The sequence below is a fragment of the Rhagoletis pomonella genome, unplaced genomic scaffold (genome assembly GCF_013731165.1).
Source record: "Rhagoletis pomonella isolate Grant_MI unplaced genomic scaffold, Rhpom_1.0 Rhpom_scaffold_00008, whole genome shotgun sequence".
Taxonomy (NCBI): Eukaryota; Metazoa; Arthropoda; class Insecta; order Diptera; family Tephritidae; genus Rhagoletis; species Rhagoletis pomonella.
Genome location: NW_023458562.1, coordinates 621,274 through 635,568, shown reverse-complemented (window position 1 = coordinate 635,568; position 14,295 = coordinate 621,274). Strand labels below are relative to the sequence as shown.

The 14,295-nt window shown below is 33.9% G+C and overlaps 1 protein-coding gene across 1 annotated transcript in view; it reads left to right on the top strand.

The window, feature by feature from the left end:
* LOC118744098 (microtubule-actin cross-linking factor 1) overlaps positions 1-14,295 on the top strand; it is a 719,134-nt gene that overhangs the window by 458,107 nt on the left and 246,732 nt on the right. Inside the window, 1 exon segment of the mRNA XM_036476824.1 lies at positions 10,476-10,653. Coding sequence (XP_036332717.1) covers positions 10,476-10,653 — 178 coding nt within the window.

Below are 14,295 nucleotides of genomic sequence, written 5' to 3'. Positions count from 1 at the left end.
AATCAAATTTATACGGCATATTCAGGCTATCATGCAGATGGTTTGTGTGAAGTTTTCCCGGATTCGTAAAAGGGGGCGAAATTTGTTTGAATATGTATCACAATACGAGTGACAGAAGAAAGAGTTTTAAAAAGGTTGCCAACTGCTTAAAACGTTAAATTTAAACTATTCAATAATTTAAATGAATTATAACAATATGGGTATGAATCGAAATTGTTTTGAAAGTGCTTCATTTAAAAACTACATGTAAGGGGTTTCCCCCTGTTTAAAATCTCAAATTGATCACAGGGGATAAGTTAATTGAAAAGATGGTTAAACAAATTTTAAACCTCCTGTTTAGAATTGATTTTTCTTGAAGTAAACTAATTCATAGTTTTTCTCTTTTTACTTGTAAAATAAACATTTCTAAAGTAAATGTTTTTTTTTTTGATTATTTGTCGGTTTTTGTCTTTTTTTAGTGCCTTTTGCCTTTTTTGCGAGTTCTAATGCCTTTTCCTGCCTAATTCGCTATTTTATTTTACCTTTTCTATCCTATTTCGTTATTTTATTTTGCGTTTTTTTATAAGATTTTAGGTCCTAGAAATCTGTTCCCTGAATAGTATGCAGTTTTGCATTGCAGCCCATTCAATTTGATTTTAATAAAGTGCAAATTTTAGGTAACTAGGACTTACTATTGATTTTTGGAAATTTTTTAGAAGGTTTGCGGATTTTCTCCATACAAAAAAAATTTTCGAACATACGTTGTTTGGAAGAAAATGCGTGAACCAAGAATTGGTAAAAATCAACATCTACCTAGCTACTTCAAACTCACTTTTTTATACTAAAATTTGAAAAACTGCGTATTAAGAAAAATTCTAAACAGTTTCAAATAATAAGAATCACAGAATTTGTAAAAAATTCCAGAACTTTTCATTAAAAATTTGAGCTTTGGAAATTTAAAGCGGCTAAATTCGCATTGCTTTTTACTTTTTTATTTTGATGGCTGCGTTTGCGATTTTTTTCATGCAGTTTATAACCACTAGGGTTGACTTTTTGATTTTTTTTGCAAACGGTCCTGCGCATTTTCTTCCACAAGAAATTCAGGCTTATATGCAAAACTGTGGATCCGTTTTAGCCGCTAAAAATTTAGACCAATTTCACTCAATTTCCATAATCCTTGTAATTGCAACCAAAAAATTTTATAAAATCTAAAATTAAAAAAAAAAATTGAGGAATTTTTATTAGTTCTTTATAAAGTTTGAAAGCTTGATTTTAAAGGTTTTGGTTAAAGCATGATCTATATTATAAAAGATAACAAAAAATTTTAGCTTAAAAAACATTGTAAATATTAAAAACAAAACAGTATCCATCCATTTTTGACGGCCAGTGTATGTGTGTATTAAAATGTACTCAAGCGGACGTACTTGGTCGCCTTTGTGGTTGCTGAAGCATTGTGCTTGGATGCAATCGTCGAATGTGTATGTGGACGTAGGCGTCACAGCCGAGCCTGTGCTTTTGTTTAGAGTGCGGCTACATAAGCAAACAAGAACTGATCAGGTACCACCGTGAGCAGTTGGTTTGTTTGATTAACGGAATGACCTTTTTTTAATAAAATAAACAAAAGTATTTAAAAATTACAATTTTTGCTTTTAATTTTCTGAAAGATATTTGCGTTTGCTAAATTGACTGCCGCGAGCTTTAAACTTTTTAATGAACAGATATTTCAGAACACCGAAATGAACTTCACTATGTGTTATTTTCATTTCCAAATTCATTTCACCCGGATTCCAGAATCCAACCATAAAGTCTAGGTAAAAAAATAAACCATTAATCCGACAAACATCTGCATTATTTTTTTAAGTTTTAAACCAGGTGGTGCTCAGATATAATTAGGCCCGTAAATCTTGTCGAACTCCAGAATCTTGCTAAATATTCAAGAAGTTATATGCAGTGGGAAAAATAGATTACAGAAAACTATTAAATAAAAGCAAGAGATCCTCGCTAAGGAGCTTTTGCTGTGGGTGCAATCTATATCAGACGGTTCTAGGCTCAGGAAGGTACTCTCCACCTCGAGCGGCCCGGAATGTTTGATTGCCCCAAGTAGTATCTAGCATCTTTTTGCATGCGTAGAGAGCATTACTCGCTTTCTTCACTCAGTCCTCCACATTGTACCTCCACAGCAGTTTGCGGTCCAGGATTACTCCAAGGTGCTTGGTGTGGTCTTTTGGTTTGAGTTCAGATTAGGAATCTTCCACGCAGGAATGTTGTGCTTTCTTGTAAAAAGCAGCATGTCCGTTTTGTCTGCATTATTCCTTAAACCTGCGCGAGTAGTCCATTGGTGTATAGTATTGAGAGCTCCATTCATTATATCACTTATGGTATCTAGGTATTATCTGGTCACCATTACTGCAATGCCATCGGCATATGCAACTAGTTTGGGTGCACAGCCGTAGGTCGTTTATCATAAGCAGCCGTAGGAGCGGTGAGAGCACCCCACCCTGTGGTGTGTCCTTTACCGATTGCTTAGTTAGCCTGGCTTCACCCCATTCTGCTCTAATTCGTCTACAGCCTAAAGGGTTTTTTATTCATAGACGAATAGCAGGTTCCACGTTTGCTTGTAGGCTACCTATAATGGCTTCTCTTGATATGTTGTTAAAAGCTCCGCCGATGTCTAAGAACACACCAATAGCGTAATCCTTGTGTTCCAGCATTTTTTATGTACTCGTTACTACAGCATGCAATGCACTCTGTCGATCTTCCTCTTGACTAGTGTTTCGCTTTGGATAGGCTTCCTGCCTACGCTGCCTCTTACGTGTGTGTCCAGAATTTTCTCGAAGAGTTTTAGGAGGAATGAAGTTAAACTATTAGTATAGAGGGTTGGCTTTACCTGCCTTGGGTATGAACATAACTCTCGAATATTTTCAGTACACAGTAGGGATGTTAATTTTTTCGCTTTTTACGATCCCGGGATTTTCGGGCATGTCGTTATCACAATCCCGGGATCCCGTGATTGGTCCCGGGATTTAGATATTCATAACTTTTCAACTACTTAAATCGAAAAATTGCTCTATATTGTTTGAGAAGCCCTCCTTCCACAAAATAAATAAAAATAAATGGGTTTGAAACCTACTTTTTATTTAAAGTGGCGTTTTTATTTTTTCTCTCTGACGTCAGGATTTATTTTAAAGGACTCTATAATATCAAATATGTGATTAATTCCAAAAATTATTTAAAAAATGCAATGCAATGTAGAATAAAAATATAGGTACCAAATGAAAAAAGAAATTTCTTTAGAATAAAAAAAATTTAAAGTTATTGGATTCACAAGGACGAATAGGTAATTTTTTAAGCTGATAAAGTTAGAAGGACGAAATTCGAGGATGTTATCGAGTTTATATCAGTCCTTATAATAATTAATAATTTTTTCAAAAACATATATTGCGAAATTTCAAAGATAAAATTTTAAAAGCAAATTTTCAATACTTTTCAGTCCTTATGCACCAATAAATTGAATCTGCTTAAATTCTAGAGAATTTCCTATTTAATTTGATAACTATGCTTCTTCTCTAAGCACATTTCACTGAGTTTTTTAAATCATTTGTAAATTACTGACGTCAGTGTGAAAAACTAAAAACGCAATTTTACTATATTTGGCCCATTGTTTTGCGAATATATAAATTTTTGTGTGTAAAATTTACTATCGCACAATGTTATATGTATAATGAGCTAGACCAGGCCTTCCCAAAGTGGGTGACGCGTATGACGGGGGTGCCGCTAGTGGCTAGAATATACTAGTGGTGCGGGCTAAATTCACTTCGTTTTTTACATTTTGAAAACTCTTTTTTTTTTCCAACACTTTTATTGGGGTCCCGGAGCCCCATGCGACTGATTGAGTAGCCCACTTGCAAAGTGCGCTATGTAAAATTTTTTGGGTTCTTAGTTTTTGGTGGATTACGTACCAGTATTTAAAGTAGTTTCATGTCCACTAACAACACAGTGCAAAATATTTTTATATTCAGAAAAAATAGCATCAAATGTTAACTCTTCTTCCAAAAGTCGCTATCATACTTATTTATAAACTTTCAAAAGTAGCCATCTTCTGATGAACTTAGAAAACTGCTTTAGGTCGTACAGACTGTTAATGTTATCTTATGTCATGTTATGTTATGTTATACTTTTATAATCTCTTATTTATTCAAATTTTCAGGTAATAATACAAAATATTCCATTTAAATGTTACTTGTTGTCGTAGTCGTTTTTTTTTAAATTTATGGCTTTCTGTTATGAAATCACATAACGCTGTTTGCAACTGGACTACTCAATTGTGTGATTTTCTTTATGCGCCTAATTAAGGGTTAAAATTACCTTCAGCGGCTCGTCAAACCCCATACATAACACAAATAGCTTGCAGCAAAGCTCTTAAGCGTAGTTTCCCAGTACGTTCTGTCAACCTAAAATTGAATCAGAAAATTTTCAGAAAAATAGCCGAAAACGTACCCTTTTCACAACCACTTTCGGTACTTTTGTAGACCTAATCCGAGTTTTCTTCCCGTTTTCGGATTAATTTTCGGATGGTTTGCTGGCTGGGCTGTTCTCGTAACAAGCGCAGCAGCTGCGCGAGCGTGTATATATTACTAATTCTTTGGAACTTCGCAATCACACTGTCAAAGCGCGAATCAACACGATTTTAGAGGCAGTCTTCTCGTGTTAGTGAGGTACCAATTCGCAATGCAAATCGAAGAAGAACGAAGTACTTCAGACTTACGCCACTAGCTACGAAATTTTTAAAGCTATTGACAAATTTGTACAGAACAATGGTTAGAAAAGGAGCAAGTGTGCTGATATTTGCGGTGGTTTGGAAAACCGAAAGAAGCGATGTCTAAGATGAAGCAAGAGGCAGAAAACGCCACGAGAAGTCACTGTATGATCCCTCGATATTCCCTGGCGACTGGGAAGATGCCGCCACTAGATTAAAAACCCGTATTGGATGACGCTGCGAAGATAACAGAGGCTTGGGAAATTAAAATACATCTCTGGTTTTTTCTAGCACGGCGATATTTTTTTTATTGGTGACATGTATATTTTAGAATTTCCAGCAATTTGCATGAAAACTCCATAAATAAACAAAGTCATCAGAAAAACGTATGTACATTCGAAGTTAACGCTAAAAAAATTGATAACAGCCGGTTTCAGTAGCAATTTCCATATAAACTTCAAAAAATCAAAATCATTTATCACTTAAATTGCTTTCGTGAAATTGGCTGTAAAAATTGTAACTGTAAAACCTGTTTTCATGTGGCCCGAAAAGTAAACCTACTGCGATGACCAATTGAAAACCTTGAAGACAGCACTTTGATTATTAAATACTACGAAGGGAGTCAATAGAGTTCTGGATGTATGCAGAAAACAATGCTGTTGGCAAGATTGCATTAAAAATACTAGTGACTTTTAGGCCCTTATTATGAGTTGCATTCGATTTTCGATCTTCGCTGGTTATCGAAGATCGAACATCGAAAGTGAAATCATGAGCTATGCAACCGTGTCGAAATTTTCTGTCGAACAGAATTTTGCTTTCGATGGTGTAGCGAAGTGTTAGAAAATTGTGAAAAATTTATGATTTTGCATTTGTTTTTTACTTTATGGCGGCTAGATACTAATTTTAAACAATTTTTATTAATTTAATGCAGTTCTAACGACGTGAATATTAAACACGAGCTCAAAAGGCTGGTTTTACTTGTGAAAGAAACTCCCAATACTCAGTTGGTACGGTCTCTGAGAACAAAATCGTAAGCTGTTGATAGTTTTAAAATATTTTAAATAGATTTGGCTCAGTCCTCTTTAGACAGTCGGAAGTTTTTAATAAATCTGTAGAAAAATTTCTTAAATATATTTTATGTCAAAATATATTCGAAAGACTACACTTAAACCCTCTTAAACATTTTCTACTCCTGGCCAGTTTACCAAGCTTTCATCCTCTGACGAATCGTTGAACCAGAACTCCGTTGTACTCATTTTTACCACGTTTTCATGAACTCGCTTTCTTTTTTCTTTCATTTTAATTTGCACAAATTTACATACATATGTATAAGCACACTATTTAGTTTGCTTGATTTGTAAACAAAACTTGTCAGCGGTGAAAAATATACTATTGTAAACAACCTAACCGAGCGATATTCACAATAGCGCTATTCTTCATCGAATGAGCGTCATAATACCAAATGAAAATTCGTTCGATCAGCACTTTCGACCACAGTCGAATGCAACTCATAATAGGAGCCTTACTTTTACATTTCTATGTGAGACTGCATTTTCAACAAATGCTTACATAAACAAGTAATTTTTAAGCTAAAAAACAAACAAACCCGATTTCAATTCCCATGTAAAAATTTAAGATTATCGTTAATCTATTCATGATCCAATGATCGGATTTAAACCAAATTAGACCACCTCTCAGGTAACACCTTTCCTTTAAAAAATAATTATAGTAATCGGTTAACGTGGTCATAATACCAAATGAAAATTCGTTCGATCAGCACTTTCGACCACAGTCGAATGCAACTCATAATAGGAGCCTTACTTTTACATTTCTATGTGAGACTGCATTTTCAACAAATGCTTACATAAACAAGTAATTTTTAAGCTAAAAAACAAACAAAACCGATTTCAATTCCCATGTAAAAATTTAAGATTATCGTTAATCTATTCATGATCCAATGATCGGATTTAAACCAAATTAGACCACCTCTCAGGTAACACCTTTCCTTTAAAAAATAATTATAGTAATCGGTTAACGTGGTCCAAAGTTATGCGGTAACATACATAAAAAAAAATAATAAAAAAATGTTCCGACGAACCTTGTTCCTTATCCTTTTTGTGAAGTCGGTTAAAAACAAATACACCAGCAAGCGTTCAGCGTCAAACGATTTCAGGGTAAAATTGTCAAAGCTACCAATAAACTTAAAGGAAATAATGAAATCATCAAAACAATTTCAGTCCTCACATTAAAGCTAAGGGGGCATAAAGTTTGCATTGTGGTTTCTTGTTTTCGTAGACATTTATGGGAGGTGGCACGCCCCCTTATCGGATCCCAATTTTTTTACCCTATTATAGGCCCAGGTGTGATGGCAATACTCTGTCAAAATTTTGTTCGATTCTGGTCGTCCGTTTAGGCTGCAACCTGGCACATACATAGAATAGAATAGAATATAGAATAGATTGGCGCTTACACGTATGTTAGTGTTTGGCCGAGCTTCTCCTCCGACTTGTGGCGTGCGCCTTGATGTTGTCACACAAAGCGGAGGGACCTACAGTTTTACGCCGACTCCGAACGGCGATTGTATTTTTATGAGAAGCAGTGTTTTTTTTTTTTTTTTTTTTTTTTAAGTAGATATCTATCATTATCCCAGTGTATAAGAATTTTAGGAATATCTCGTCCACAATGCCGCCTATCGTGTACATTTTAGGCCCAATATTTGTTTTCAATTGGCTAATATACGCTCTAAATATTAGCCAAATCGGCAAGTAAATGCAATTTTCAGGAATATCCCGACCCCAGCGCCACCTAGCATGCAAATTTTTGGTAGAAATATTTATTTGCAAGGTCCTGATATTTAAATATGAACGAAATCGGTCTAGCCGTTTGGTGACATACAATATACGGAAAACTCCAAATTGTGAAATCGTGGCGTCTCAACACTCTTCATTTTTCAGCAACAACAACAAAAAGTTTCAATTTTTCTTGAATCGAAAAACCTTCCACACAGAAGGTGCAAAATGTACTTTTTACAGAAGTGAAATCGGTTCAGCCGTTTGGTCAGGCATCGCCGTCATACGGAAAACATTTTTATATATATAGATAAATATTAAACACCCAAAACAAAAGTAGTCAGAACTGGTCAAAATGTCGTGTGCCTCATGACTGTATGTGTGTATGTTGTTACTTATATTTTTTGAAGTTCTGCAGGTGGCCCTTACACATTAAGCAGCCAAAACGACGTAACCGAGATTTTTTCAAAATTTTCCTTTTGATGCAGAAATGTTCCTAGAGAATTTAGATACATTTCTGCATCAAAACTAAAATTTTGAAAAAATGTCGCTTACGTCTTTCGATCTCGGTATGTATAATTTAATTTACAAATATAGAAATATTTCAACTACCTTTGAAGCCATGTCATCATGACTAGCTGTATTGAGGATTAATACAGTCACTCCAACAAATGACCACGTGTAGATTTTTTTAAATATTCGTACTGTTTTCCGAGCAATATTTCCTGTTATTTTTCTATAAAAATACCGTCCAAGCTTTTTTCAAAACCATATAAATAACTGTTTCATACTTTATAAAAAATTTAGGAAAGTTTTTTTTCATCAAAATTTCAACTTTTTACTCTGAATCTTTAAGACAATTTTGGGTATGCAGTTTTATAGCTCATACAATTTCAGTCTAATGAAGTGCAAGTTTGAATCTGTGATTGATATGTTTTTGGGTAAAGCTTGGAAGATATTTTTATAGAAAAATAACAAAAAAAATTGAGCTCGAAAAACATTACGGATATTAAAAAAAATCAACACGTGGTAATTTTTTGAGTCACTGTAGATTACCGGGCAGTCATTTGACCTAAAAGCAAATATGAATTATGATGAATAGTAACATTGAATACATTTTAACAAACAGTTGACACAATTTAATAGAAGCAAGGCTACGGACATGAGATTTTTCAAAATTTTGGTTCTTAGAACCAAAACAACATCATAATTGAGTTACTTGGTTACTTTACAATTCTGCTTTATCCTGGCAATAAAATCTAACAATGGCATATAGCCCCTACCGCCTATTCATGAGAATGAATTTTCTACGTGTTTGTGTCACAAACGATTTATGTTTTTGTAATTATTTGTCAAAAACTCAGTACAGTCAGTGCCAAATGTAAGTGTACACCTTGTTCTATTACAATATTCACACTTATTTTAATGACAAAATGTTTTCATTCATTATTTATGAAAATATAAATTATTCTATAACATACACCATATAAATCAAAGTTTCACACTTTATATAAAGTTCACAAAAATTCAAACAATTTTCATCAAAATTTCAAATTTTTTATTCAGAATTTCCCGAAAATTTTCGAGTATGCAGTTTTGTAGCCCGTTCAATTTTAGTAAAACAAAGTGCCAGTTTCAAGTCGCTAAAAATTGCCGTTGATTTTGTAGATTTTTTTTTTAGGGTATTGCGCGTTTTCTTCCATATAACGCGTGATCAAAATCTATTTTTATATGGAAGAAAATGCGTAACACCCTCCACAAAAAAAAAATTATAAAAAATCAACGGAAAAATTAGCGACTTGGAACTGGCACGTTGTTTTACTAAAATTGCATACTCGAAAATTTTCTAGAAATTCCGAATAAAAATTTTGATGAAAATTGTTTGAATTTTTGTGAACTTTATATAAAGTGGAAAACTTTGATTCATATGGTGCATGTTATAGAATAATTTATAATAATATTGAAATGTTGATGAAAATTTTTTAAATTTTTTTGAACTTTATATAAAGTGTGAAGGTTGTTGTTATAGAATAATCTATATTTTCATAAATAATTAATGGAAAGATTTTTTCTTGAAAATAAGTGTTAATATTATATTAGAACATGGTGTATACTTACATTTGGTACTGACTGTATATCCCCCTCCAAACGGCTGATTATTTTTTTAGAAGATTTCAGGGACCGTAAATAACAGTTACTTTTTTCCAACAGTTAAACTTGGGCAGATATTTTTTAAGTTCGAAATAAAAGTCTATTCGGATAGTAAACAAACCATTTATCCAAATTAAACAAATTTGGTACCAAATGAAAGAGGACTTAAATAGCTTTTAAACAAAAATCGAAAAGCTACCACTTGTATTTACATTTTTTTTATAATTTAATACAAAAGAAATGCATATACCTGACTCAAGGTTTATTCTATGACAATTAAAAAGCATTTTTTATTTAAATATTTTTTAATAGCTGGCTTTCTGCTGGCTTTCCTCGTTTAAATACTTCAGTTTTAAAGTTATTTTAGTCCTCTTTCATTGATACCAAACCTGTTTGATTTGGATAAGCGGTTTGTTTACTATTAAGAAAGGACTTTTATTTTCGACTTAAAAATATCTGGCCAAGTTTCGCTACTGAAAAAAAAGTAACTGTTATTTACGGTCCCTGGAAGATTTTAATTACACTCGAAGGTTAGAAATTGCCTGCCGAGAGATGACTGCTACTTGTTTTTTGGTTGGTAGTAGTCTAGGAATGGAGCGCACCTTTAACCACTTGGCGGTGGCGCTATTATTCTGTATTAATACATCACTAAGATGTTTTGGCATTGGAAAATATTAACTTAAAAAGTTATATGTATGTATGTATTTATATGAATGTAATATCAAACTGGCGTCTTTTAGTTTTTGAAAATATTATATACGTTTTATACATATGTTTAAAAAAAAATTGTATTTAAATAGATTTGGAAAAGGAGAAACTACCAGATAACATTACACAGTTGGAAAAGCTTATAGAAGACCACAAAGAGTTTATGGAAAATACCGCACGCAGGCAAGTCGAGGTAGACCGTGCATGCAAACCGAAACAGCAGCCTTTAAGCTCACGTCGGAGCCTGTCAAGAGTATCCAAAACTCCAATGTAAGTATTGTTATTAGCAATATCTGTCCTTTGTTTCCAACAATAAGGGCTCGGACTAAGTCGAAAAATGCCCTTCAAAGGCTTTTCTTAGATATACGTGCACTAGCAAATACCCGGCGTGCTTCGCGACGCCTCGTGAGTAATTTTGCATCAAAGTTAAGGAGAAACCATATTGAAACTCAAATGGGAAAACCTCTTCAGGGGAAAAATTTTGCCTTTATTAGTATTCATAATTCATCTGGCCGGCCATTGTAACCCTAGTACATATGTATGTATGTACATATAATGTGTTGTAATCGATTGGTAATAATAATAAAAGTTAAGATCTATCTTCACAAATCAGTACCGTATCAGTTCAGTATCATAGCCAATCAGCATCGATCAGTGATACCAATTCACACACATCCGTAGTATGTCGTCCGGTACTTTCAGTAAAATGAGGTTCATTGAAACCAAGATGACTTCTACTACTTCTACTAATGATCAATTGGCAATTATTGCCAAATTAGATAAGTCTGGATAGTTCCGTACCAACTCGATTCATTTCCCTCCATATCAAACAAAACTTGCATTCTATTGCCATCAGCTCGTCATTGAAATAGACAAAACAAATCTTTGCCGAATTAACTACACTCTAAAAAAATGTTTTTTTTTTTTTAATTTAAAAAAGGTAACCAGTTTCCTCTCTTAATATATGCAAATTTGCACCCCGTGTTAATCAATTTAAATACCAGGGACCGAAAATAATCGTTATCAAGAAGGATTTTTATTTGGAAATCATTGTATAATCGTTATTGTATGATTTATATTTTTTTCAATCAAAAATAGTCGTTATTCTTTGATTTTAATTTTTTCAATCATTTTTAATAATTATTTTATGATTTTTATTTTTCCGATCAAAAATTATCGTTATTTTATGATTTCAATTTTTTCGATCATTTTTAATCGTTATTTTGTGATTTAAATTTTTTCGATCATCTTTAATCGTTATATTATGATTTTTATTTTTTCGATCATTTTTAATCGTTACTTTATGATTTTTAGTTTTTCGATCATTTTTAATCGTTATACTATGATTTTAATTTTTCTGATCAAAAATAGAACCGAATGTACACAGATTTGACTTAAAAAAAGTTTTACAAGGCATGCTTATGTACTAAACTCCTGCGCAATTCCATTTAAACGGCCTAACAAGACATCCGATCGCCGCGCAAATACTTTCCCTCCTTTACTCTCATCGTTCGGGTCAAGTGTGGGTAAGCATAAACCAGTTTCTGCAAGCGTACGTAAACTACCGATCAATAGCAAGACGCGTAGAGTATTTACTTTGCCTTCCGCAACTCCTGCGAGTAAAAGCTATTTGACAGTAGAATACTCTACTGGTAGTACTTGAGTATTTTCGGAGAAAACATACATTTGTGGTATCTGAATAAAACTAAGGACGGGAATGTAGTGGAGCGATGAAGAGAGCGACGAGCAAACCGTACTTTCAACTAAAATGCTGATATACATACCTAAGTAATATGTATGTATGTGCATAGATACGTATGTGCATAGACACATATAAAAGTGTCCGCATATATTTTTTCTCGTCACTTGCTCTGTTGTTTCACTGCAGCAACGCCAAGTTGTGGGGAAAACCCTGACGATATGCGTACAATAGTTGCGTTCCATATGCTCACGATTTGCAGGTTTTTTGTGCAGGAAATCGTTCCAGGTGCCAAAAACCCTGCAAGTCAAACTACTTTTGTGAGAGTAACTTGCTCTCTCTCTCAGTCAGAAGTAGCAGGTTTTAGTCCGAAGTTTTTCTCCCTGCAAGTTCATGAAAAGTGTCAAACGATAGGCAGGGTTGCATTTGTAAACAAAAACAGATAGCAAAGAACATTAAGCGCCACGGAGACAATCAAATAAATACGTCAAGCATTGCATATGTGTGAGATTGGCTCGTGTCTTGCCCGCAAACGTTCAAATAAACACGTTAATTCAACCAGCAATTTCCTTTTCTTGTCCGCGCACTTGCTCACCACGACGATCAGAAGGCAAGTGCGCTTGTTTTTTGTCAAGCAAAACGCGAGACGGTTGATAAAGATATTTGCTCGTCTCCATGGCGCTTAACATTAAAAAAAAAAACGGAAGTAGTTACAGGAAAAAGTGGTTTTTCGCGTTCCAGGTGACTTTTATTTTTTCTCTCTTGCTCCTCTCTTTCAAGACAGTAATTTTGTTATTTGACAGTTTTACAGGTTTTTACACGAAGTTATCTGGAACGCAACTAATTGAAACCATGGGTTTGAAGATAGCGCAAATTGATGTGAAAATTTCAATCTCATATGAAATATATTTATGTATGCATGGACATATGTACATATGTAAAAATGTAGTTTCGATTTAAAAAAATCGGGTAAAGTTTTTCTTTCGCCATTCATACACCTCTAATTTTAGTATTTATTAAAAAAAAACTCAATGAAATTCAAAAACTATCTCTTGCATTTGGTTTTACTCTATACCGATTTGAGCTGTCGCACAGTGTTATAAAAAAAAAAGCTATCAATGGGTAGGTGCAGAAGGCGCAGCTGTTGAGCGCAACCGTCAAATTCAACTCTCAAAGGTACACACCATCATGTTGTCTCAAATGATCAGAAAAATATTACGATCATCTAACGCGCAACTATTCAGTTGATCAGAAGTACGCAACAACGCATTCAGAAGGTGCAATCGCACCAGTTACTGAGCTGTTGCGCCTTCTGAACGTGCCCAATGAAAATTGGTTTCTCTTGAAATCAAGTTATATTACTGCGTATGTATGTACATATGTACATATTTCGAAATTTTTTTTATTTGTGAAGGCTCTCAAGAAAAACTAAAAATGCAGCTCTTAAGAAAAAAATGCTCGTACATCTCGTCGCTACCATGCCCAACTATCGAATGTGAAAATCGGCACTTTTCAAAATTTTGATTTGCCACTAATAATTTTATTTCGTATAGCGGTATTGCTTAAGTTGTTGTTTTTGACAACTTATTTGTCGGTTAATGACTGCAAATAGTTTTATAGAAAATTAGAAACGAGAAATAATACTTTCATAAAAAAATAAGTACATACATAGACTTAAAAAGCTGCTTGAATACAAAAGTTTTCTGAAAATGTCACATTAAACAACTGTCTAAATCTACGTTATTTTTTATAAATAAGGCCGTAAGCATTTCCTTACATCGTCAGTTTCCATATTCTATTTTTTACTCTTTCAATTTCACTGACGGCGCCGCAAACGATATCAACTAGTAGGCTAACAACCAGAATTGAAATTGAATACGCAAGTACTTCCAGTACTACAAGTATACAGAGAGTAGATTTGCTACTCCCTTTTGGCAGCAGCAAATATCTCTCGTACGCGATGAGAGAAAGTAGAGTACCTACTTTGGTGGAGTAATAGCAAGTACGTCAAGTATTTACTCTCTCAACGCCAAGTAGTGTATGTATGCGGAAAAAGAGTAACAAAGTGCAGGGAGTAGAGACAATGCAAGGAGTACTTATTGAACGAAATGCGGCAAATACACTTGCGCAGGACTTTATTGTGTATACAGTAAAGTCAGAATTGTAATGCTCTCACCCCCTAGGATTGTTCTATATTGAAAAAAAGTATACAC